General features: G+C 45.1%; 1 protein-coding gene across 6 annotated transcripts in view; it reads right to left on the bottom strand.

Annotated features, from left to right (window-relative positions):
• Nucleotides 1-5,810: 5,810 nt before the first annotated feature.
• SBF2 (SET binding factor 2) overlaps nucleotides 5,811-26,697 on the bottom strand; it is a 518,200-nt gene continuing 497,313 nt past the window's right edge. For 2 of the 6 annotated variants that reach the window (XM_064288440.1, XM_064288441.1), the window contains 7 exons: nucleotides 23,648-23,775; nucleotides 21,575-21,808; nucleotides 20,400-20,504; nucleotides 18,814-19,007; nucleotides 17,988-18,075; nucleotides 13,249-13,380; nucleotides 5,819-11,991 (listed from right to left, as the gene is read on the bottom strand). In XM_064288440.1, coding sequence (XP_064144510.1) covers nucleotides 11,893-11,991; nucleotides 13,249-13,380; nucleotides 17,988-18,075; nucleotides 18,814-19,007; nucleotides 20,400-20,504; nucleotides 21,575-21,808; nucleotides 23,648-23,775 — 980 coding nt within the window. In that variant the 3' untranslated portion in view covers nucleotides 5,819-11,892. Of the gene's footprint in view, nucleotides 11,992-13,248; nucleotides 13,381-17,987; nucleotides 18,076-18,813; nucleotides 19,008-20,399; nucleotides 20,505-21,574; nucleotides 21,809-23,647; nucleotides 23,776-26,697 lie in introns of all 6 variants that reach the window. The other 4 variants (XM_064288444.1, XM_064288443.1, XM_064288439.1 and 1 more) reach the window with 4 other exon arrangements.

Genomic DNA, 26,697 nt, shown 5'->3' with positions numbered 1-26,697 from the left:
AGGGAGTTGTCTTGCTCCAAATATAGCCTCCGTAGGCGGGCAGGGAGCCAGGGCTGCCTCCCAGACCGTGACTTCACTGGGCCTGAGGCCCAGCCTCTGAGGAATTGAAGAAAATTAACAGAGAAGAGGCCCCAGCTTTCTGTAGCCAGGGCTAAGCTGTAGGACTGGAGTTGGTGGGTTACTAAATGTCCTTTGCTCAGGGGCTTGAGCTATAGAACAGAAGGGTCTGCAAATGGACCCATGAAGGACTAGCTCTGAGCTGGGTCTCCTGGAAACTCCCTGCCCTGGACGTCTTGGGCCAAATGTGCAGAAGGCATGGCCCCACTTAGGAGCTAGGGCAGACACAGTGGTTTAGCCGGCCCATTGGTTACACAACCAGAACCCTTGTTAGACACCTGAGCAGGGTCCGTCCTTGTGGCCTGGGCTTGCTCCCAGGGCTGCTTCTCTATGCCTTCCTTAACTCCTCTTTTCTCTAGCCCTGGAGCCTCTGCCTTAATTCATCATCTGGCTTATTGCAATATTAGCCCAACTTGTCTTCCTGCCTTTAGACCTACACCCCCTCTAATCCATCTTGGTCACAGCTGCCAGTTAATTTTCTAAAATACAGATCTGATTGTCATTTTTCTGTTCAGAATCCTTCAGTAGCTCCCCACTGCCTAGATGATAAAGGGGAATTGTTTTCATCTGGTAGACAAGACTCTTGGTAATCTGGCTCCACTCTACTTGGAGGTTTTGAAGGGCTGGTGTAGTTGTTTGGTTATATGAATTGACGGGTGGAATCTAGGATGGTGGATGCTTTCAATGATGAATGGATTAGTGAATTGTTTGATTTGTAGACTGCCGACTAGGTGCATAAACGATTGGGAAACTAACGCTGGGGTAGAGAGATGGGTGGATGGATGGATGGATGGTGTTCAAGTCAAGGGTATTTTGGTTGCAAAACCAAAAAAACCAAACCCCCTGCAGTCGAGACAATTCTAACTCCGAGCGACCCTATAGGACAGAGTAGAACTGCCCCACAGGATTTCCAAGGAGCTCCTGGGGGATTCGAACTGCCGACCTTTTGGTTAGCAGCCGTAGCTCTTAACCACTATGCCACCAGGGTTTCCATTTTGGTTACAAGGAACAACAACAACAACAAAAAACCAAGTATTTTCAGGAAAGGGGGGGTTGTGAAAACATGGTGGGTAATCTTGAAGACAGCACTGACACTAATGCCTCGGAAGGACTGGAACTGGAAGGTCGGGCACTGCAGCTATTTTCTCCATCTCATAAGAACCTCACGGTCTCATCTCTGCTTTTCTGTGTGTATGCTCTTTTCCTCTCTCGACTGGCTTCCTCTGCTTAGTTTTCCTCCTCATAAATGTAGCCCACCTCTTAGCCCCTCTTGTGCAAGGCTCCACAGCCTCCCAGTCTTCGTGCCCAGGAAACTGCTGGAAGCCGCTGTTACCTTTTTTAATCTCAGCATCTCAGAGAAGTTCCTCCTCTCAGGCTAGAACAGGATGGAGTGACTCTTGGGGCTGGTCCCTGCTCCTTTGGGGGTGGCAATGAGGTGCAGTGACTATCTCATGGAGCTTGTAGGCTGTGGAGCCTCCCTCTAGCCTCAGCTACTGACTGCTGCTGAGTGGTCGTGAAGCCCTGGGTGGATCTCCGGGTTTCAGCAGCTCCCAAGCTCCAGCGAGGGAGGAAGTGGGCAGGCTCTCCATTTTGCCTGCATCCTGAATTTCTCCGGGGACACCTCTTCGAGTTCCCTTGCCTGACTTGGTGAAGGCATGGAGAGGTTGGAAAAGTTGGAGCACCATTCACCAAGGATTTCCTATTTCAATGAATTTCCCATTTGAATTGGCTTCTAATCTTTTTTTTTTAATATCATCCGGTGATGGTTGCGGGACCTCTGTGGCCACTTCTTAAATTCTGTGTCAAGCAGCTCTTCTCAGGTCCTCCTGCCATCTCAGAAACATTTTTCTATAGCTATCCCTGCGTTCTCACATATCCTCCACCTCTTTTCTCAGCTGTATCCTTCTCATAACATTTAAACAGACTCAAGTCTCACAAACACACACACACACACACACCCTTCCTTCAACTCCACATCGCCCGTCCACTGCTGCCTCACATCTTTCCTCAGATTCACAGTAAAATTGCTCCAGCGGGTTCGTGGACTCTATGCCTTGTTTCTACTTGCTCAACTCTCACCTGCCTCTCACGCCACTACAGTCTGGCTTCCCCCCTCCACATTCCACTAAAGCAGCACCCCTAAAGTTACTGGTGACCTTCAGGTGACTAAGTCCAAAGTACGTTTCCCAGTCCTCCTCTTTCTGGATTCAACATTCAACATTACTGAACACACCCTTGCTTCTCAAAACGCTCTTCTCCACTGCTTCTATGACACAGCATTCTTCTGGTTCTTTCTACGCCTCTGGCTCCTCCTCTATCTCCTTCATGCCACCTCTACCTCCTCTACCTGGCCATTAAACATTAGTGTCCTTAAGGTGCAGGCTGGGCTCTGTTTTTACATCACTCTCTCTCCCTTGGAAATTTTATCCAGGTCCTCAGCTTTAATTACAGTTTCTACTTTGTATGCTCCTTAGAAGCAAGGATGGCGAGACTGCGTCTCACATACTTTGGACGTGTTGTCAAGAGGGATCAGTCCCTGGAGAAGGACATCATGCTTGGTAAAGTAGAGGGTCAGCAGAAAAGAGGAAGACCCTCAACGAGATGGATTGACACAGTGGCTGCAATGATGGGCTCAAGCATAGCAACAATTAGGAGGATGGTGCAGTGTGTCGCTCTGTTGTGCACAGGGTCGCTATGAGTCAGAACTGACTCCATGGCACCTAACAACAACAACACTTTTGTGTATCTTCAGTTCATTGCTCTCTGGAAACTCAAATACTCAGCCTCTTCACTAGGGCATCTGTAAGGCAGCTCAGACTCTATGTGTCCAGGACAAAACTTATGCTCTCTTCCCCTTCCCCACGCCAGCCCTGGTCATCCTTGGTGTTCACCATCTCAGAGGAAGGCACCACCGTCCATCCAGGTGTGCAGCACAGGAAACCAGGAGGCCCCCTTGACACCTCTCTACCTCAGCCCCTGTGGCCAAACCATCACCAGTCTCCATTTTATTTCCTAAACATTTCCATTTATTTTCTAAATAATCTTTGGACTCTGTACACGTCTCCACATCTTCACTGTCCCATTCTAGTCCAAACTACCCATCTCCTTCTTGGACTATTGCAATATCTCTTAAGAGGTCTCTCCACCTCCCCTCTTGGGTCCCTCCAGCCCATTTTCCAAGTTGCAGCTGCTCTGCACATGGGTTCAGCCTTGCAGCTCAGAGAAGAGGAGACTAATGGGCCGAAGAGGGGTAGGACCTGCTTAAGGTCACAGCGGGGGCAGGAACCCAGGCTTCCCAGTTCCAGTCTCTGCTGGAGTCCTTTCCAGGGCAGGAAAGCAGACCTGCACGTAGGCTGGAGGCCCCTTTAGACACAGCGCTCAGCCAGGCCTCCTTGGGAATGGAGAAGAGGCTCTGAAATTTGCAGTGTCAAGTTTCGAAAAACACAGGGTCAGGGTCAGCAGAGCAGCTGGTAATGGGGAAGGCCAGGCCCGGCTAATTTCCTGTCAGAATGGCCCAGAGGCCCCAGCCACTCTCCGGGCTGGCCACAGGGGAGGAGATGCCGGGAATGGCTCACATTCCTCTGGCTGAGGCTGCTGAACCTCGGGGGACCTGCGAGGAGTGAGGAGGTGGATCTGCTGAGGCCAGAGTGGGAAGCTCTCCACAGGAACCAGGCGTCTGCTGTCCAACCCTTAGGCTGGGATGGGGCCAGGAGTGCAGAGAAGACCCAGAAAGCCCATCACAGCTGCTGCAACTTTAGGATAAATAAGCCTAACTTCTCATCTTACAGACGTGGAAACAGGCTCAGACAGAGCAGGGGCCTCACCAGGATCGCACAGCGTCCTGGTCTTAAGCCCTGAGTTCTGTGTTTCTTCTTGCCCAGGCCTGGGTCTCCTGGAAGGTCCAGCTTTGTCCTGAGCTGTGTTCTGGTGGGGGACAGGCTGGGCCAGGTGAGGCCTGCTCTTCTTGGAAAGGAGGCAAGAACACTCCCCTCCAGACTAGGTTAATCTCTCTCTGCGGGGTGGGTGGCCACAGTGTGAAGAAGGTGTGAGAGGGACAAGTCAGCTGTGGGGCCCCTCTGCCCTCTCTCTGGAGGGCGCAAGCTTGTTCCACCCCTAGGAGGGTGAGGCCATGGATGTATGCTCCTGGCCTTGAATGGCCCCTGTAAGTGGCCTGGGCAGACTGGAGGTGAGGCAGAGGCCGCAGGTCCCCTTACATATGATCCTCTGCAGTCAAGCCTGGCCGGCCTGATGGATCATGGCTGGGGAGGAGAGTACACAGGATGCAAACAGAGAAGCCTGGGTGCAATCCCAGCCCCATCAGTGTGACCTTGGACAGGTTCATTTAACCTCTGAACTGTGGATTCTGCATTTCTAACGTGGGGAGAGGCTGCTTCATTTTGTTTTTTCCACCAAGATGTATGATGGGTCTGTGACGTGGGCAGGGGTCTCCTGCCTGACACTGTGGCACAGCCCTCCCAGAGCCAGGATGAGCTTCACTCTCTCCAGCACCTCCCTCCCAAGGAACACACGCAGCAGCCAAGGCTGCTGCTCACAAAGTCATCCCGGAGCCAGGCTGTTCTCTGCCTGGCTGTCTTTTCCCTCATCCCTGGCACTTGACTCTGAGGCTGGGGTCATTTTCAGGTGCCTCAGGCATCAATCTGACAGTCTCTCCATACCTGCCCCCCCTGCAGGTAAGGCCCTAAAATCCCGCAGAAGCTGCCTTAGGCTTGTCTCTGGAATGCTCTCACTTCTACCTGCCTGCTGTCTGCGCAAGTCCACGCTGCTTGTCTGGACAACTACACCAGATCCCAACCGGCCTCCCTTCCCCCCAGCCTCCCCTCTGCATTCTTCTCCAGGGAGATCATTCCAAAATATACCTCACAACCTGGCTCACCTTCCTCTCCTTGCCCCACCTCCATTTCACCTTTGCCCAGCTATCACCTTCTTATCCTTTAAGACCCAGCTTAAATGCCATTTACTCAGAGCCATCTTCTCTGACCCTGGGGGGCTGGACTACAATCTCCACCCGTATTTCTACAGGCCCTTACCTGTTCTCACCCTGCCACAGTGCTGATCAACTAGACATCGTACCTTGTGGGCTTATTTTATTTGGGTTGTCATTTTGCGTCCCCAAAGCCCATTGCCATCGAGTCAATTCTGACTCTTAGTGTCCCCAAAAAGGTATGTTGAAGTCCTAACCTCCGGTACAGATGTATGTGACCTTGTTTGGAAATAAGAGTCTTTGCAGACATTGTCTTTTAAGTTAGCATGAGGTCATACTGTAGTAGAAACTTCCAAAAAACCCAATTCTTTTGACATTGAGCTGATTCCGATTCACGGCAACCCCATTTGTGGCAGAGTAGACCTGTGCTCCATAGAGTTATCAAGGCTGTGACCTTTCAGAGGCAAAACTGCCAGGCCTTTCTTCCAAAGTGCTTCCAGGTGTGTTTGAACAGCCAACCTTCAAGTTAGCAGCTGAGCACTTAACTGTTTGCACCACACAGCTACTGTAGTAGGGTGGGTCCTACTCCTGTATGAGTGGTGTCCTTAGAAAAGAGACCCAGAAACAAGAGACCCAGAGGGAACACAGCCATGTGAAGATGAAAGCAGAGACTGGGATGATGCAGCTACAGGCCACGGAAAGCCTGGGGTTACTAGGAGCTGAGGGAGAAAAGAAAGGAGCTTCCCCTAGAGACTTCAGAGAGCATGGCCTTGCCAATACCTTGAATCCAGACTTTTAGGCTCTAGAACTCTGAGACAATACATTTCTGTTCTTATAAGGCACCCAGTTTGTGGTGCTTTGTTATGGTAGCCCTAGAGACTAATACAGGGTCCCAAGTGCCCAGAACAGGGGCTAGTACAGAGCACATGTCAGTAAGTGTATGCTAACGAGTGATGAACAGATAAATGTACGGAAGGATGGGCACACTATGGTTTTGGGTGAACACATGCATAGTCAGGGCTTACCCTGGGCAGTGAAGCCATTTCCAGCTGCCTCCTACTAGTGAGGCTCAGGGTCCCACTATCCTCCCTGCCCAGGTCACGGCTAGTGACGGCAGCTGAAGGGGCCATAGCCCCACCTGCTGAACTCAACTGCCGCAGGAAATACGGATGTTAATAAGCCTGTTGCCATAGAGTTGATTCCAACTCACAGTGATCCTACAGGACAGAGCAGAACTGCCCCATAGGCTTTCCAAGTAGCAGCTGGTGAATTTGAACTTCTGGCATTCTGGTTAGCAGCCAAGTGCTTAACCACTGCACCACTGGGGCTCCATGGATGTTAAATAGACGGTACCAAAGACAGGCAGAATCCAGGCACTGGGGGTGGGCCTGCTTCTGAGTGTGTGTATAAATGCCTGTGTCACTGGAGTGGGCATATGTGCATGTTTACATGTGTGTACATGCATGCCTTGTCTGTGTATTTGTGTGAGCATAGGACTGTGTACTTGCAGGTGCGTATCTTCCCTCAAATCCTTGCAGCAGCTCCCTGCCCAGCTCAGCTCCATCAGCCCTCACCTCCCATAGCACCTCTGTCCCCTTGCCTCCTTCGTGCCCCTTCTGGGACATGCCACAGCCAGCCTCCTTGTCCTGGGCTCCTGCGTCCTGTACATTGCATATATCACACTGTAGCTCATTCGTATAATACTGTAAGAGTTCCCTATTACTGCTATAACACATTACTACAAACTCAGTTGCTTAAAACAACTCAAATTTATTATCTTACATTTCTGGAGGTCAGAAAGTCTGACGTGGGTCTAAAAAATCCAGGTGTTGGCAGGCGTCTGAGTCATCTAGTGCTGCTATAACAGAAATACCACAAGTGGTTGGCTTCAACAAAGAGAAGTTTATTCTCTCATAGTCCCGTAGGCTAGAAGTCAGAATTCAAGGTGCCGGCTCCAGGGGAAGGCTCTCTTTGCTAACTCTGGAGGAAGGTCCTTGTCATCAGTCTTCCCTTGGTCTGGAGGCATCTCAGCACAGGAACCTCAGGTCTGAAGGACGCGCTCTGCTCCGGGCATTGCTTTCTCAGTGGTACGAGTTCCCCAACTCTGCTTGCTTCCCTTTCCTTTGGATTAGGAATGTGACCTGGGTAAGGGTGTTACAATCCCATCCTCTATAACATAAAATTACAATCACAAAATAGAGGACAACCACACAATACTGGACATCATGGCCCAGCCAAATCGATACACACATTTTTTGGGGGACATAATTCAATCCATGACAGCAGGGCTGTGTTCTTTTCTGGAGATTCTAGGGGCGTCTGTTTTCCTGCCTTTTCCAGCTTCTACAGGCTGGCTACATTCCTCGGCTCGTGGATCCCTTTCATCCTCAAAGCCAGCAATAACTAGTCTAGTCTTTCTCACATTGCATCACTGACCTCCTTCCTCCTTCTTCCACTTATAAGGTCCCTTGTGGTGACACTGGGGCCACCTGGATAATGCAAGGTAATCTCGCCACCTCAGGGTCAGTTGATCGGCAACTTTAATTTCATCTGCAACCTAATTCTCCTTGAATGTAACAGAACACATTCACAAATTCCAAGGGTTGGGTTGTGGACATCTTTGGGGAGCCATTATTTTGCCTACCACAAATGATCTGTCTCTGCTTTAGGCTGTGAGCTTTTGGGTCTTAAACTGTATTTTACTCACTGAGAGACTCCTTGGAATCAGTACAATGCTCAGCATGCATTAGGGTTTATTACATATTTATTGAATAAATCTGATTCAACCAACAAGTTATTGAGAATCCGTTTTTTGCTGGGTACCTTCATATGTATCATCTCATTCCTTACCCCAATATTATAGGTGAAGAAATGAGACTCAGAGAAGTTAGGAACCACCTGAGGGCAGGAAGCTAGTAAGTGACAGAGCCAGAAGTCACCATGTACATTGGTCTCAGGTAGAAAATGCTAACATCTCTGACTTTTGAGTCTAGAACTCCAAAAAAGATACAAACCCCCTAGACCTTTAGTGGTGGCCATAAAAAGGTACCTCTCAGACTGTAGGGACAGTAAATGACTGATGGTCCCAGCTGCTGTGATAACCAGTACAGTGTTTTTGTGAAGGCCCATGGCTGTTCCCAAACAATGAGTAAAGCAGGTCCATTCTTGGGCAATGCAGAATCCCCGACAGGCAATTTTGGCACATGGAATCCACACTGGACTTGCCAAACTTTCTTAGATCTGTACTGCAGTCCTCTTCCCACCAAACCTTCCTTCCTTCCCTCTGTCCTTCACAGGGGTCAGACCTGCATCATGGTCTGACAGCCCTTGCAGCCTATCATAGCTCCCATCCCATTTTCCTCATAGGTGTTTCCCCTATACATTTCCTGCATATCTAATCTTGTCTTGGTGCTTACTTCTTGAAGGACCGGAAATAACTAATGGTACTGACCGTGGTCTGAGGAAACAAGCGGAACGATGGGGATGTGTGACTGTCTCAGAGAAGGCAGGTGAGGAGGGTGCCTCTTGGCTGATGGTGGGTCACAGTCCAGGCACAAAATAGCAGCTCAAATGCTAAATATTGCTCTGGTGGTGACCTGGGAAAATTTATTTGAAGAGGATGCTGTGACAGGTGTGACAATTCAGGCATTTGCACAGTATGGAGGAAATAATGCCTATGAAGAGTTGGTTACTGCTAAATTGTATTGAAGCCTTGCAGAGGGATAATGAGAGACTGAGAGCCATTAACAAGGAGTTAATGGCTAAATAGCTTACAAATAGCCCTTATCTCTTACAGTGGAAGAACAGATGTAACTGAGTGGCAGGCTTAACATCTAATGGTTAGAGGGGCAGAGGTCCAGCGATGTTTGCATGCTCAGTAAGGCAGTTGTGTGAAGTCCAGGGTCCTGGTGGGGGAAAATCTGGAACCCTGAAACATGAGATAGAGCCACCAGGATAGATATCCCTGAGGATGTTGGTACTGCTGCCTCCTTGACTCCCTGGGCTTGCAGAGATGGCCCACCCTTCCCAGTAAGAGCTACTACCTCTGCTGTGCTGAATGACGCTACAGAGGCCTCACCCATGCAAGGCAACGGGTCCTCCCCCACCCCTCCCTTCTTCTTTCCTGACTGCAGGATGATATTGGGTTGAATTCCAGAATAATCTGGCTGAGGACATACTGGGCCTGATAAAGGAGAAAACAGACCATACCCCTAAAGAATGGTAAGATTTAACCATTATGTATTCTGGTAGGAGCCAGGGGCCAGGGCAGTACTCCTGGGACTGGGCTTTAAGAGTGCTTAATTAGGGGGGCTGGAATGTAAGATTAGGTAAGGGAGGACTCATTGAGTTGGGGGCACTTTCTTGGGACACAAGATTTAATGCTCCAGCTAGCACATCAGGGAATGGGGCAGACTCTGCTGGGGTGACTCTTCAAAATCTGGAATAAGTGATGGCCAATTGTCGGCAAAGTGTAAATACCTGAGCTTTTCTGGCGATGGTAGAGGGAGAAGTTAAAAAAAGCTGATGAAAATGAACATGCTGGAATGGATATATTATATAAGGCCAGTAATGACTGGCAGGGACAGAGGGTGAGCCAACGGGGCTCGACCCACAGAAAGTTGTGGAGATGGCTAACAGACTGAGGAAACCTGAAGGCTCAAGGAGGGGTTGTGTCACTGACCTCACCTTGAGTTTCAGTGGCTCTTGGGGGCCCTCCTATGTGGCTCAGAGAGGGCTCCTGGATGTCAAAGGATTTAGAGATTCAGCCCTGAGATGAAGACTCAGATTCACTGTTGTCTACACAACTTGACGTGGCCAAAGTTCCCGAGGTAAACTCCAAGGGCTTAACTAGAGGAAGTGTCATCCAGAACTGAAATCACCGATTGTTCCTTTGTGCTATTAACAATTCCCTGAGGCAGAAAAATCTGAAACCCAACCAGAGTTCACCTTCTCATGACTAAAATTTTCACAAATTGCCACATACCGAAGTGGTGAAACTACGACCCAGAAGAGGTAAGGGACTTAGCCAATCTCGCAGGGCTTAGCAGAGGCAGAGGGTGGGCCTGGTGGCAGGAACCAGGAGCTTGGGCGCAGGTTCCCTACGTAAACTCCGTAGCGGTGTGTGTAGTACCTAACCCACGCGGCCCTCCTGAGCGCCGTGCACTGTAGAAGGAACCTCACTGCACAGTAAGTGAGGGACGCTTTTCTTAAGGAATAAATTTAATTCACGGTGGTTAGTGAAGGCATGTAACGCCTCTACGAACATTAAAAGAATCCAGTTACAAAAGAAGCACTGTGTTTGTGCCGTCTCAAATAGCTGAAGGTACAATGGGCTCCGTATTTTACAAAATACAAAAAAATTATTTCATATACAAAGAAAAATACAAATAATGTGCAAAAACTATTTTCACAGGTGGCAATTTATAAAATGAAAACGATAGAAAAGTCCTTCATTCTTATCTCCCAATTTCTTATATATTAACACAATCCTATTTCCTAGTGTGTGGATAATTTTAAATTTAAAAATCTGATTTATTTTTAATCTAAAAAGACAAAGTGGTTTTTTATTTTTAAAAAAGGGAATAGTTTCGTTACTGAAGTCTTATGAACCGGCTTAGTTAATTTTATATTAAATTATAAGCAGGCTGAAAAACAAGGATATAGAAATCATATATACACATTTTTGAAATATTAGTTTGATATTTAACATATTAACATTTCAAAAGAAATGCAGTGATCTAGCTACAATGACTCCAGCTGGCGCCAGTGGCTATAGCAGAGGTGCTGTTTCTGTTCACTGTGAGCAAACACCATCCCTCAGATCCTAAGCTAAACGAACACAAGGTTATCAAAAGTAAAGAAAATCTAAAAGCAATTCTTACTTTTCTTGTGCAGAATAGTGTTTTGGTGTCCAATCATACCACAGTCTGACTAGTCTACACAGCCCTGCTGCAGGTGTCATGTAGTCACAAATAGCTGGCCTCTGTCTTCCCTTCATTCGAAGTTCAGTGCAAGTGTTTGTTTCATGAGTTAGTGCATTCAGCTTTTTGCATGTTATTTTGTATAGGAAGCTGACAGGGAGCAGAAGAAAACACTGGAGCACAAGGCCCTGCATCCTCAGAGCACCTCGGGTCTAGAGAATGTAGTGTTCTGGAAGCAGCATTGGCCTGGTCACTGATTGCAGCATCACTCCCTGGACCACCTTTTCCATCAGGATAGTCCTGTGCTCTCCCGCTGCCTGCCACGGAGCACCGAGGCCTCTCACTGTGAACCCCAGGGGAACAGCAGGGATTATGGAAGCAAGTTTTGGCAGCACCAGAGAACTGAGCATCTCTAAGGTCAGGCAGTAAGGGTAGGTGCCTCTGATGGGAAACCCATTCTGTGTAGAATGTAGGGTGATCCTGGAGGGTTTTTATTTTTGTTTGCCAAAAAACTCCCCAACGAAATCATAATCTTGGAGAATAAAAAGGATCTAGTGTTCATGAAGAAGGACCCAAGTGAGTGGTAGTGATTTTGCCTAGAGGATGGATGACAAGTGGCTCAGGAGGCATTCTTCTGATCCCTAATCACTAAGACCCTGTTAGAACAATTTAGTGCAAGATACAGGGAGTGCCTGGGGCGCAAGACCAGACCTGTGTGACACACCCATGCAGGTTAAGTAGACTCAGCTACAGCTGAAAGAGGGGAACTGGGTAAGACTGGGCAGGAGAGCCTCAGGCCCTGGGATGATTCATCAGAACCCAAAGGAAGCTGTCTGCTCCACGAGAATTCGTGTTCCTCTTTTCTATCTGGCAGCATAAGTCTCTCTCTTCTGCTTGGATTGACTACAGGCATCAGGCATCAGAGATACAGCTCTGGATCCTGTCCATCCATTGCTGGGCACTTTGTCCATCCTGGGCACAGAAGTTATACACACGTTTGCTGGTCTTGAGCTACAAAATGAAATGACAGAGATACCACAGATGAAGGGCAGGGTTGTTTTATGACTTTGGACAGTATGCACATCAATCCCTCTGGTCTTCCCTTTCTGTACTGCCCCAGAATCTATCTTTTCTCTCGCCTCCATTGCCATACTGTTACTGCCTTCACAGTCACTCGACTTTTCTAGCTCCAAAGTCACAGAGAATGTTAAAAGAAGGGTTCTGGCAGAGAAAGGAGACACACTCGGAGAGCCTTACTCTGTATCTTACTCTTGACTAAGGAGGAAGGAGAGTCAGGAATGGCCATAGCTAAAGCCTCTGGCTACTCCTACACTCCCTTCCCTGTGCTCCAAGGAGAAGGCTGAGATTCACCCATGCTGTGGTGAAAATGGCCTTTGTGTCCCCTTTCTATCCCTTTCTCTAGTCTTCAGTTGGGACCACGATGAAAGCCCGAGTCAGGGAAATGGATTCATGGCCTGAGCAGAGCCCTAGGTGACCTCTGCCTTTTATGAAGCGCTGCTTCTTCTCTGGTTCTCCAGAGCACTGCTTGGCTACCGGGACTAGATAGGTCTTCCTCTGTTGTGTAGCCCATAAAAATTGCCCAGGGCCCACCTAAAGGCTGCTGAAGATGTTAAGGTGGACAGTTAGCATGTGTGACCATCTTTCTTTTTTTTTTTTTTAATTTTTATTGCGCTTTAATTTTAAAAATCAAGTCAGTCTCTCATATAAAAATTTATATACACCTTGCTATATACTCCTAGTTGCTCTCCCCCTAATGAGACGGCATGCTCCTTCTTTCCACCCTCTATGTCTGTGTCCATTCAGCCAGCTGCTGTTCCCCTCTGCCTTTTCACCTCCCCTCCAGACAGGAGCTGCCCACACAGTCTCATGGACCACCTTCCTTCTGATGATGGCCAAGCAAGACCACTGGATACAGAGGGAAGTAGCATTTGTTCTTGAAAGTAGGTGGTGACTGACATTAACAAGAATTTCATCTGCTTCCACATATGGCTGGACTCCTTTTGAAGGAATTCTTTGTGCAAAGCAGTGTGCAGCCTGTCTGAGACATCTGGGGCACTAGGAGAGGTGAGGTTTGCAGATCAAGAGTGCTGAGCTCAAGTTCTGTAGCAATTCCCATCATCAGAGGCTCTCTGACCTATTTGCAGTCACCACCAATTGCTCTGAGGTCCCCAGAATTCTTGGAGGTGGATGGATTGTAAGGAATCAAGTGCAGGTAGAGCCAGGAAAGGAGAAGTAAGATGCACTTACATCAAAGAAAGCCTTGTCACTCGCGTGCTTTGGAGCTCCCATGCTGGGGCCAGCAGGGATGACCATTTCCACTTCAGCCAGATCAATGTGGCCTTTACAGCTTGTGTCCTCGCCCGAGTCATAGTAACGCAGCTGGAACCAAAAGGATACAGGTGGGATGTTAGACACAGAAAGAGAAAACAGCATGGCTTTTCAAACTGTACTCGGATACTTGCCTCTGTATCTACACAAGGATATAAGTGTGTATGTGTGTGTGTGTATGCAGGGGGGTTATGCCAGGCTACAGTCGGGAGAGCACTGTACCTGAGTCAGGCTGAATAGTTTTCAAGTTTGAAAGTACTAGCAACATGTTGTTGTTGTTGGGTGTGTCGAGTTGACTCTGACTCATAAAGATCCCATGTGACAAAGTAGAACTGCCCCATAGGGTTTTCTTGGCTATAATCTTTACAGAAGGAGATAGGTCTTTATCCCGTGGAGCAACTGAGTGGGTTCAAACTGTCAACCTTTCGATTAGCAGCCAAGTGCTTAACTGTTGCACCATCAGGGTTCCGTGGGAGAGCACTGGATTGAGAGGATTGCACTCTGTCTCTGAGCTCCCACTGTCTAACTCTTATACCAGATTGGGACCTGTCAAGGGCAGATAGTTATCTCATTCATCTCTGGTCCCAAAACTGAATACAAGAGTAGACAATAAATGTTGTAAATGAATTCACTCTGAATTATCCAGGGCAAGTCCCTTCTTCTCTCTGGGGCTTAACTGTAAAGGGAGAAGGATCTAGGTCGAGGAGAGCCTTTCACGCCCTGACAGTCTGTGAGTCTGACTGTCTCCATCTAGAAGGTGAGGTCAGAGCCACGACCTGTCTACTTTGAAGGTAGCAACACTGCTAGCAATTTTCACAAGAAGCAAAAACAACTTGTGTTTGATTCTGCGAGAACCAGGCTTTTATCTGAGCTAGAGGAGGCACAGCATGGATCGTGATGAGGGGGAGGTGGAAGAAGGGTTAAGAAAGAGAATCATGGCTTGAGCCTAAGCTAGGCCGTGTGTTATTTTTTGAAGATTCAGACCAAGCCCACCAACAGAAAGGATGGTGGTGACTTATGTCTAGGATTTATCTAATATCCCTTTTGTCAGACATAAAATCTACAAGCCCAGAGTAGGAAGAAAAATTCAAGTCTGGGAAACTAGTCAAGTTATTCGAAGTGCTGCTTAGCAGAGGCAGATGATAAACCAGCAGCATCCACACTCAAAATACGTGACATCAGGTCAGTCAGATGCCTTAAACATAGAGCTGGTTAAATAAGAATAAAATTGAACTTCCCCACAAGCCAGGCAGAGAGATTTGTTAAGGGACTGGCAGAGAAAAAGTCTGAATATAGGTTATCGTTAGACAGATTTCTGAAAGAAATCAGAGACCTTTTTTGGAGAGAGTTATAGAATGTTAACTGGTTACATTTCTGGTGATTTGTAGCCTAGACAATCTGAAAATTCTGCTAGAAGTGCTGGATAAAATACATAAAACATTTTTTAAGTGCATAGCTCAGGGGATGGCCTTCTAGTCAATTGCCTGTAAAGTTTATTGGTAACGGCCACACCCATTTGTTTACATATTGTCTACAGTGGCAGAGTTGAGTAGCTGTGACAGAGACCATAAGGTCCACAAGCCTAAAATATTTACTCTCTGGCCCTTTTAAAGAAACTTTGCCAACTTCTGACATAGCTACATCCCCAAGAAAATCATAAAACGCCTAAAAATAGCACATACGAACTAGCAAGCTCTTTACGTTCTGATACGAACCACCTTTCTATAATATACTTTTGAATAAAGTAAATCAACAAGAACAACAAACAAAATGCAGAATACTTCAAAGCATGCTGTCATTTGTGTAAAGGTGGGGTAACAAATATTTATATAAGTTTGCCTGATAGTACAGTGGTTAAGAGCTCAGCTGCTAATCAAAAGGTCAGCAGTTTGAATCCACCAGCTGCTCCTTGGAAACCCTACGGGACAGTTCTACTCTGTCCTATAGGGTCACTATGAGTCGGAATTGACTCAATGGCAATGGGTATTGTATATGAAAAACTCTGTCTGCAATAACACACAAGAAATTGGTAACACTGGTTGCCTTTAGGGAGGAGAAAGGGGTGGAAAAAAGACATATTTTTTTGAAATTTAAACAAATATCTATAACTGTAAAAAATTTGTAACATACATAAAAAGGGAGTTATTGTTTGGAAAGCAGTCCTGGGTGGTACAAATGGCTAAGCACTGGCCTAGTAACTAAAAGGTTGGCAGTTTGAACCCACACAGAGCACCTCAGAATAAAGCCCTGGCAATCGGCTTCTGAAAGGTCACAGCTACAAAACACCATGGAGTGTATTTCCACTGTGCACACATGGGGTCACTAATGAGTTGGAATTGACTCAACAGCAACTTAAAAAAAAAAAAAAAGTTTGGAATACATAAGGAGTTCCTAGAAATGGATAAGAAAGAGATAAACAATCTAGTAGAAAATCTGTCAAAGGCTTTCAACAGACAAGTCACAGAAGAAATACAAATGACCTACTAATATATAAAAAGATGATCAAGCCTCACTGATCAAAGAAAAGTAAAATGAAGTCAAATGAGATTTCACTTCTCACCATGAGATTGACAAATATTAAAAATGGTTAATAATATCCCAGTTGATTAGAATGTAAGGCACCAGATACTTTCAAATATTGTTAATGGCTCAGAATCTCTTTGGAGAACAATTTGGCAATATCAACTAAAATTTAAAATGTTTATGACTACTAATCATCTTTCCCAATTCCCGACATTTATCCTACAGAAACACTCCCACAAGCATGCAAAGATACATGTGTAAAGACATTTCCTTCAGCGCTGTTCTCATCAGCCAAAAATGGGAAAAGATGTACTCGTCTTTCAATGGGGCATTATTAGTTAATTCAATGACACCACACCAATACTACGGAATACTATATGGCTTTTAAAAAAGCACATGGAACATCTATATGAATTGGTAGGAAAAATTGTTCAACATAAGTTACTGGTAAAAAATCATGTTGCTAAATAGCATGTAGGTATAATGTGATTTGTGCAAAATGTAATAGCTTTGACTGAATGGTTACCATGTGCCAGCACTGTTCTAACTGCTTTATATATGTAACTAATTTAACCCTCAGAGCAATAAACACATACATGCATACATTATTTAGGGCAATCTGTACCAAAGTGTTAACAGTGGTTATTTCTGAGGGTTGGGAGTACAGGGTACTTTTATATCTTTATGAAATGTTTGAATTTGGATAATAAACATGTATTATTCTTGGAATAAGAAAAATTAGAAAAATATTTTTTAAAATTAAAGAGATTGCTTGTGAAAAAGCCTAATTGGTACATAATCTGTGGATTTTCCTCTTTGATGTACATGGCGGGAATGTGCCTGGTGCCTCTGTCATTGTGGTTCTGGCCTCAGACTTTTCTGTCTCTCCCATCAGGCATGGTATAAACAGAGTTAACTGGAAAAACTGAATACCTTTCGTGTTAAAGAAATCCAAAAGACCAGCAAGAATGCAAGTATAATTTGATGTAATTGTAAATTACAGAAAAATTATGACATTCTCCTATGTTATATTTAGTGGTTTAATGGAACTTTTCTACACAGTGTAGGCTCTATGATTTCAGAGACATTGTTATTTTAAAGTACAACCCCCTAAAAAGGGCTTCTATTTGTATATTTGAAAATAATTTCTCTATACTCTCCCACAAAGACTCGTGTCTTCTAGATGCAGGTCCCACTGGAGCACTATATAGGGCTAAGAGTTCATGTCTTTCTCCATGAGTTCTTTTTACAAATGAATAAAATGAGAATCAAAATGTGTAATCCTCTGCCTCCAGGCCGACTGGGCAGTTCCAAGGTGGAGGGAAGCCTGTAGTCAGAACACAGGCCACGCAACTCTCACTAGTGAAGGGTGCAGAGGGGCTGGAGGTTTGGGTAAAGATCAGGCTCCTCTGAGATCACTGGAGCAAAAATGACGACACTAAGGATTGTGGGTGCTGCTAGAGCAATAGTTAAGAACCTGACAATGGGCAAAAGATTTCCTGACATGGTCAGTGAGGTCCAATCTAATATCTGCCCACTGTGAATCCCAAGTTTGGACAGGTATATCCCTTTCTGCCTGTTTTGGGACCGCTTCCCTTTGCCACCATCTTTGAGGGATAACAATGCCTTGTTTAGTAACCAGTACAGTGATAGGCATAGAGGAGGTGTTAAATAATGTTTGTTTATAAATTAATGCCCATAGTTTTAACTGGATCCTTTATGTGGAAAGGACAAAGGTAACCTGTTTTCTGGAGAGGACTCACAGGCCCAGGTTCTATGTACACATGTGGGTGTACCAGGCTGAAAACCTCAGGTCCTCTCTGATGGGGGCTGTAAGAGTAGGCAGCAGGAGGGATCTGGGCATTAAAAAGAAGAGTTCTATGGCTCTTAAAGCTCTGGGCCCAACTGTTGCTGCCTCAAGTACTCCAGGCAGAGCTACTCTGGACCTTCCCTCAGAAGGCTACCACTCTGGCTCAGGAATATTCTGGGGCTCTAGAGGAGCCCCCCAGGGTATATGTGAGAGGCCCTAGAAAGGCAGTTTGCGCATGAGGAATGTATATGTCTGCTGAGGGCCACAAAGCTGGGGACTGGTATTAGCCTAGAGAGAAGTAATTTCTTCTGGTTTTGACAATTACCTGATGTTTTGTTACGTCCAAAACGAACCAACGGGGTTTCCAACCTTTCAGCAAAGCTCCTCTTTTGTAAAGAGTTCCCTCAAAGGACCTAGAATAAATGAGATGATGACAGGACAGTTAATTTTGTTTTTTTATTTTAAAAGTGCCATAAAAGGGATGTCTGCTGTGTCTGTCAAGTCCCTATTTCCTCTAGGTGATACAAGAAAACCAATCAGCAATCTCTCTGGGATTTTTCTACTGGAATTTTGGGAAAAAGACTACCTCCTTCTGCTAAGATGACTAAACTTGTGAGATTTGGAGCTATCAACAGCCATCTGTTGTGCTAAATTGGGATTTAAGCAACATATAGGGGAAAGCAGACTAGGAAAAAGACAGAAGCCTCAAGAAACTCTGTGAGTCCCCTGATCCAGAAGTATTTCAAACCAGCATGCTGTTGGCCTTCCTAGTTTATGTCAGTAAATTCCTTTTTGCTTCAGCTAGCATGTGCGGGATTTCTGATGTTTGCAAAAAAAGTGCTGACTAACACACATCTCCTCAAAGATCTGGCAGACGTGAGATAATGACAATCAGGACTGTTAACCAAAAACAACTACAACCTCTTGGCATTATTTTTAATTGTAATTTTGATTTTTTCTCCTCAAAGAACCATCTAAAGCAGTAAAAACTAAAAAGAAACAAATGCCACCCCCCAAAATAAAAACCAAAAAAGAAACTGAAAGCAAACCCATTTCAAGTTTGCAAAAGGCCGAAATGCACAGGCCTGCAGCTTAGCCTGAGGCAGGGTGGCAGGGCCTTTTCAGCACACCCAGCAGGGCTCAGCTGTTACCTGTTTTCATCATTCTTGGACGTGTACTGGATGTACAGTGTGGCTGCTCTCCGGTCCACTCCGTTGGATGGCGGGATGCTGGCGTTCTGCTCCTCCCCCATGCTGCTGTCTGGGAGGTGCAGCAGAGACTGCTTCTGATAGGAAGGTAGGTTGGTAGACACAATTCCTGGGGAGCCCGAAGTGTGTCTCTGGGGCTGGAAAAGAGAACAGGAGCTAAGGGAGCTGTACAATGACTTTAAGAAACTGACTCAATAATCTCATTTCTAGAAGCTTATCTCAAGGGAAAACCTGGACCAAGAGCAAAGATGTATGTACGAAGATGTTTATTATAAAAAAATCCGGAAGCTTAAATGTCCATCATTAGAAATAATAAATAGGACTGGTAAAAAGGATTACGGTATTCCATACAATGGAATTCTAGGCAGCCATTAAAAATGATTCTGATTTATACAAGTGACAAGAGGAAGAGCATGTCTGCCAAGTGTTAAATAAAAGAAAGCAGATTTAAAAACAGTATATATACTAAATCCCTTCTATGTAAAATTGTATGTGTGTATAGAACGATAAACGGCACTGGGCTGGGTTACAGAATGATAAAACAAGTTCGACAGCATAGGTTATACATTGTGGGTGATTTTCACCTTCTATTTTATAACTTTTTGTGTATTGTCTTATTTAAACAAATTAAGTATACGTCACTTTTACAATCAGAAAAAAAATCAATAAATGATTTTATTTTTCCGAGAAAAAAAGCACTGAGGCATCGCCCACCTATGGCCTGTCTGATTATAGCTTCTGAATTGCCATTTGAAGGAAAGAGGCAGAGCCCCCAGGCTCTCTTCTTACCAAGTCAAAGGCTTTCTTCTTCACCCCATTCTCCTTGACCTCCCTGTGACATCTGTCACTGCTCACACCTCTCCTTCTTCCTGACTAGCTATTCAGAACACTCATCAGTCTAAATTTCCCTTTTGTTTCCTTTGGAGCCGATGTGACGTGGATTTGAATGGGGGCTCTACCAATTACCAGCTGTGTGATCTCTCTGTACCTCTTCCCCCACATATACGATAGGAAAACACTCTCTCACTGGAAATTAAATAGGATGCTAATGTGTGTATGTATAAGCATAGTCTCCCGTATATATATGTGCTTGATAAATGTTTCTTAAATCATTAACAGACAAAGGGGTGTGAGCAACAGAAAGCACCTTTGTCCTTTTAAAATATTTTCATTTCCTTGCTTATTTCTCTGAAGCAAACACCGTTCTGTATTCCCCTCCTCCCTCGTATGGCAGAAGACCAGCTGAAACCACAGAGGGCACTGAGATAGAAAAGAACCCAGTAATTTCCCTGGATACGGGACCCTGAAACATAAGTATTATGTCACTGTGGTAGTGAAACACTCAGGAAATATTCAGTCATTTTGAACTTTCTGCTCTGGCCCCCCAGGGCATGACCTCTCTCTCCCCTTCTACCCTACCCTTTGGGCTTAAGTTCCCTGGGTCCTGTCATCTGTGGCAGTGGGCCCCACCTGACCTATCACCCTCAAAAAGCTCAGAGGTAGCTCTTCAAGGGGCTTTGCCAACTCACATGGTCTGCTCTTGGTTCTTCTTTCAGGTCCACTTTTACCCTTTCCCACAGCTGCTGCCACTTCTCAGGGGTTTGGTTCAATTTATGTTCCAGTCTTTCAATTTCCTGCAAAATAAAGGAAAGGAGTTTTCTGACAGATGGGTATGTCAGAGAAATCAGGATGTGCCCTAGAGCCACAGCTCCTCTGTACTAGGCCCAGATAAGCAGCATGGCCAGAGAGCAGCTAACGAAATGCGAAAAATGGGGCCTCAGGGGTCCCCCAAGCCATGCTATCGTGGGCGCTCTAGCTGGTGTGATGCACTGTGGCAACAGTGATCTTCTAGGACCTGTAACCTTGCCTTTTCTCACAGAATGACTTAAATAGTAAGAGATAAAATATGTACCCCAAACATGCTCACCTTCACGCAGCCCCTGGGAAAACTGATGGCCACTGAAGAGAGCGCTGGGGCCCATGTCCAACCCCTAACAACTGAGGTAGAGATAAGAAATCTGTCCCTGACAGAGGAACCCTTCAACTCTGGTGACTCAAACCAGATGTGGAAAGAATGTACTAAGAAATGCCCAAGGAAATGGATTTTCCTTCTGACAGGAAAGGTGGCAATCTAAGAGTGAACGCTGATACTCCTCGTAGTCAGAAAATCAGAGGGAGAAGACTCTTCAGGACTGTCTGGACCATATTGGGGCTCAAACTCTTTCCTCAGGGCTGCTGCTTTCATCAGGGTGGCAACTGCCAGGAGTGGTTTCACTTCAGAATATTCTTTGCAGAAGAGGGTTGGCAGTGTTCCCATCAGCTACCCATACTTCTGACCTGAGGAAGTAAAGCACCCGCAAAAGCCATAACCCAGGCCTGACTCAGGCTGCTTGGGCAGCTAAATAGCTTGGAAGTTGCCTGAAGTTATAAATTATTCCAGGTGCTTGGTTGCTCCCTTATTATGATGGGAACTTACTTTTATTGAACCTCTTTTCCAATAGTTGAGCCCTGCCCCCCACTGACATCAGGGAGCAAAGTCGGTTTCCTCATACTCCAGGAGTGTACCTATAATGCTAGCTCAGAGTAAGGAGAGACACATTCCGAAGTCTGTGAGCCAGTCTTAGCTTAGTCTGGTTCTGGAGGTCTCATGTGCCCCCAGAGCCCACGGTGCCCCTAGGTGTGCATCTCCACATGGTTGACTTACACTGAAAAGGCTGGTGAGAGCATCGGGCTGAGTACAGCTGACGTCATCATAGCATGGCCACACTGTTCTCCTCTGACTCTGGGGCCTAGCTCCTCTGGCCAGTTCAGTGTCCTCAGAGGGGAAGTGCTTAGGGGTCTGCATCATCCAGTCATATGAAGGTCCTGTGGACAGGGTCTCCTCTATATAGTAATCCCACTTCTTGAGGCTGGAGACATTTACATTGGGCTTCAGGGCCTGTTTAAAGAAAAATCTGAAATATAAGTTCATCTGCATGACTAAGCAAAGTACCCTAGGCTTACTGGCAGGCCAGCCCCTAATGCTGGCAGGGTCCACAGGGCAAGAGTACACATGGAGGTTCAAATACCATATGTCAAAATATTTAAATGTTACACACTAAGATAAACTACTAAATAGAGTATGTTCTTCCTATCTTGACAAATATAACTTCCTAATGACCTGGAAAGTCGGATTCAAATAAAATTCGTGGACTCCTCACAGTTTTATACCAGAAAGTTTTGGCACTGGGACAACTGACCCTACCTTCCAGTCTTTGGCCTACCCTCCTTTTCTCCCCACCCTGCTCTGTCCTATACCATGAGGGTCTTGTGTGAATGTGTGTGTATACCCTAGCCCACAGAACTAAACTCTGTATACTCCTTCACAATCAGCTACTTCTTGGCCACCTTTTGGCCCTATGGGTATACCCACTGGCTTGGGAACAGGGTTTCAAACCAGTTCATTCTGGTTTGACCCCCTGCTGAGAATTTAAATTTCCATCCCAGATATACTGAATCAGAGTGTACATTTTAACAAGATCCCTAGGTGATTCTTAGGTATACATAAGAATTCAAACAAGATCTCCAGGTGATTCTTATCCTCTATTTCATGATATAATGTAATCGCTTCCATGATCTGATGTGATTAGCCAATCAGTTGCGAGGGGAGTTTCCTCCCAGGCACGGCCTGTATCCAATATATATGGACGTTCTGGCAAAGCTCACTGGCTTTTGTTTGCTCTGGATCCTGCATCTGGCTCATCATCATTTGATCTCCAGTTCTTGGGACTTGAGCCAGCAGCCTGCTGTATTGCTGGCCGATCTTGGGATTCATCAGTCTCCACAGCCTGTGAGCCAGCAGCCTGCCATCTGACCTGCTGATCTAGGGTCCATCAGCCCCTTCTGCTACGTGAATCATGGACTTGGGGCTTGCTGGCCTCTACAGCCATGTGAGCCATTTCCTTGAGATAAATCTCTCTATATATACATTTGCTTCATTGTTTTTGCTCTTCTAAGGAACCCAGCCCAAGACATGTATATATAAGAATCACCTGGGAATCTTGTTAAAATGTACATTTTGATTCAGTACACCTGGAGTCGAAAGGCAACTTCCCAGCAAGGGGTCGAACCATAATGAACCAGTTCAAAACCCTGCTTGAGAGACAGATTTGGAGAAGCAGCCTAGTATGTGTTGCTGTTGAATTGATTCTGATCCAGTAACCCTAAATTTGAGCCTGGTAAATGAGCTCAAATTTAGGCAAGGAATTTCAAGATATCCAGAGCATGATTTAGATGAGGGGGCTCTGGGTGAGTATGGTGCCTTGGCTTCCCAGACTCTTGGCCCCATGAGGAGGAGTGTGGTGGGAGGAGGCCCAGGGCAGGGGTGGTGCTGCTTATGAGAACCAGTCTGTTCCATCTAAGAGCCTACTTCATTTGGAGGCTCATGGTGGAGCATGGTTGCCCCTGAGATGTCATCCTTTTTTGGGCTGTGCTCCAAACATCCCCTTCCCCTAGGGTCCTTCCATGGCTTTGGCCCAAATTGATTTGAGGAAATCTTTCCTAAAGTATTTTAGATTTTTCAGATTATACCAACTGTCAAGGCTTAAGCTCCCTTAGTTCTTTCTGGGGAAAGTTGCTTTGATTTTTAGTCTCCATTCCATCACAACCCAAACCCAGTATCTCAAACTTTTAAATAGCCTTTGGTATGGAACCTAGTCAAAAAGCTATGCACTAAAACAAAGGAAAATTTTAATAGAAAATATTCAGAAAATAAAACATAAATGATTTCTTACTGTACCTCTATTTCCATTGGTGAATATAAATAATTAAAGAAAACAGGACTCCTCTTATGCATTCTATCAATACACTCCCAGATACAAATCCCTTTTTTGGCATGCTTGTCTCCTTTATCATCAAATAAAGTTCCTACAAAAAAAAAATCCAAAAAGTTCAACAAAATAAAGTCAGATCAAAATTTTGCCTGATAATATGATACACATACTAAATGAAAAAGTAGAAAATTTCTTATGGCTCTAGAAATGGCAACACGCGTGCAGAAACCTTAGAAGACGACTGCAAAGCTAACGACAGGAACAAGCTTCACAGCTATAGGAAAACAAATCCAAATGGAAGGAAACATCTGATAAGGTTTTTTAAGTTTTTAGCAGTGTATCCTAACTCTCTTCTAGTCTCCATCTTCCACGTATCTGTCTAGATTCACAGAAGACTCTTGTCAGGAGACATTCTACACATTTTAAAAGAGAAAATGGAAGGAGTTAGAGTTGATTTGATGAAACACTAAAAACATAATTTTATGTTTCTTTTTTAAGTTGCTGGTTATGCATTATATAGCCATTTAAAGTGTTTTCTTGTTTAGAAGTTTATATATACCGCAAATCATGGGCACAAAGACTTTGGATGACAGAAGGGTGTGGTCTGTATCCTTGGGTGACTTAACAACAAAAAGTATTTAGGGAGGCACTTCAGGAATTTTCTGATGCTCCCTTTGTACCCTTCAAATAATCTATTATCGGTACTCACATGTACCCATTTTGTTTTTAATAGGGAGGGAGATGTGTCAGAGTAAGGCAGGAGGAATTTCTTCAAAAGGCTCCGTAGGGTACCTTTCTTAGCAGTGCTGGCTTGCTTTGAATGAAACGGCTCAGTCAAAAGTCAACAAGGATTTTTCTAAATGGAATGTCTTAAGCCCAAGGTTGCATAAAATCTAGACTAAATGTTTTCTTCTCTATTTTTAAATTATAAGATCTAGTGCAGTGGTTCTCAACCTTGGCTGCTTATTGGAAACCTAGGGCTTAAAAAACTCCGATGCCCAGGTCTCATCTCAGACCAATTAAATCAGAATCTCTGGGGATGGGACTCAGAGATTTGTAATTTTTAGTTTCCCAAGTGATTGCAGTGTGCAAAGTTAAGAATGATCTAGGGATTGAACGGACTTTTAATGTCATCCATTTATCCCTCCACTGGGGCCCTGAGGTGTGGATTACACTTAAGGGCTGTGTGGAAGTCAGCCCCAACTAAAAAAGGCTCTGGGCACTTTTCACAGGAGAATAAGCTGAAGCTGGAAGAGATGATGCAATCATTGGCCTTCCATGTCTTAGGGCAAGTCTCTCTCTCTCTCTGTGCAATAATACCTGGTGATCGCAACCAAGTTTAGGGGAGTTTTCTTACAATACATGCCTGGCTTAGGACAACACTGTTGTTGTTAGATGCCGTCAAGTCAGTTCTGACTCATTGTGACCCTATGTACCACAGAACAAAACACTGCCCAGTCCTGTGCCATATTCATGATTCTTGTTATGCTTGAGCCCATTGTTGTAACCACTGTGACAATCTATCTCATTGAGGGTCTTCCTCTTTTCCCCTGACCCTCTACTTTACCAAGCATGATGTCCTCCAGGAACTGATCCCTCCTGACAACATGTCCAAAGTATGTAAGACAAAGTCTTGCCATCCTCGCTTCTAAGGAGCATTCTGGTTGTACTTCTTCCAAGACGGATTTGTTCATTCTTTTGGCAGTCCATGGTATATTCAATATTCTTCATCAACACCACAATTCAAAGGCGTCAATTCTTTGGTCTTCCTTATTCATTGTCCAGCTTTCACATGCATATGATGTGATTAAAAATACCATGTCTTGGGTCAGGCGTACCTTAGTCTTCAAGGTGAATTCTTTGCTTTTCAACACTTTAAACAGGTCCTTGGCAGCAGATTTGCCCAATGCAGAGCATCTTTTGATTTCTTGACTGCTGTTTCCATGGGTGTTGATTGTGGATCCAGGCAAAATGAAATCCTTGACAACTTCAATCTTTTCTCCATTTATCATGATGTTGCTCATTGGTCCAGTTGTGAGGATTTTGGTTTTCTTAACTGAGATATTGAGGTGTAATCCATACTGAAGGCTGTGGTCTTTGATCTTCATCAGTAAGTACTTCAAGTCCTCTTCACTTTCAGCAAGCGAGGTTGTGTCATCTGCATAATGCAGGTTGTTGAGTCTTCCTTCAATCCTGATGCCCCATTTTTCATACAGTCCAGCTTCTTGGATTATTTGCTCAGCATACAGATTGAATAGGTATGGTGAAAGGATATAACCCTGATGCACACCTTTCCTGACTTTAAACCAAGCAGTGTCCTCTTGTTCTGTCCAAACAACTGCCTATTGATCTATGTACAGGTCCTCATGAGCACAATTAAGTGTTCTGGAATTCCCATTCTTTGCAATGTTATCCATATTTATGATCCACAGAGTCGAATGCCTTTGCACAGTCAATAAAACACAGGTAAACATCCTTCTGGTATTCTCTGCTTTCAGCCAGGATCCATCTGACATCAGCAATGAAATTCCTGGTTCCATATCCTCTTCTGAATCCGGCCTGAATTTCTGGCAGTTCCCTGCTGACATGCTGCTGCAGCCGCTTTTGAATGATCTTCAGCAAAATTTTGCTTGTGTGTGATATTAATATTTGATAATTTCTGCATTTAGCTGGATCACCTTTCTTGGGAATAGGCATAAATATGGATCTCTTCCAGTCAGTTGGCCAGGAAGCTGTCTTCCATATTTCTTGGCATAGATGAGTGAGCACCTCCAGCGCTGCATCTGTTTGTTGAAACATCTTAATTGATATTCCATCAATTCCTGGAGCCTCGTTTTTCACCAATGCCTTCAGAAGCAGCTTGGACTTCTTCCTTCAGTACCATCTGTTCCTGATCATATGCTACGTCTTGAAATGGTTGAATGTCAACCAATTCTTTTTGGTATAATGACTCTGTATATTTCTTCCACCTTCTTTTAATACTTCCTGCGTCATTTAATATTTTTCCCAGAGAATT

The sequence above is a fragment of the Loxodonta africana genome, chromosome 7 (assembly GCF_030014295.1).
Source record: "Loxodonta africana isolate mLoxAfr1 chromosome 7, mLoxAfr1.hap2, whole genome shotgun sequence".
NCBI classification, from domain to species: Eukaryota; Metazoa; Chordata; class Mammalia; order Proboscidea; family Elephantidae; genus Loxodonta; species Loxodonta africana.
This window is presented reverse-complemented; position numbering and strand designations above follow the sequence as displayed.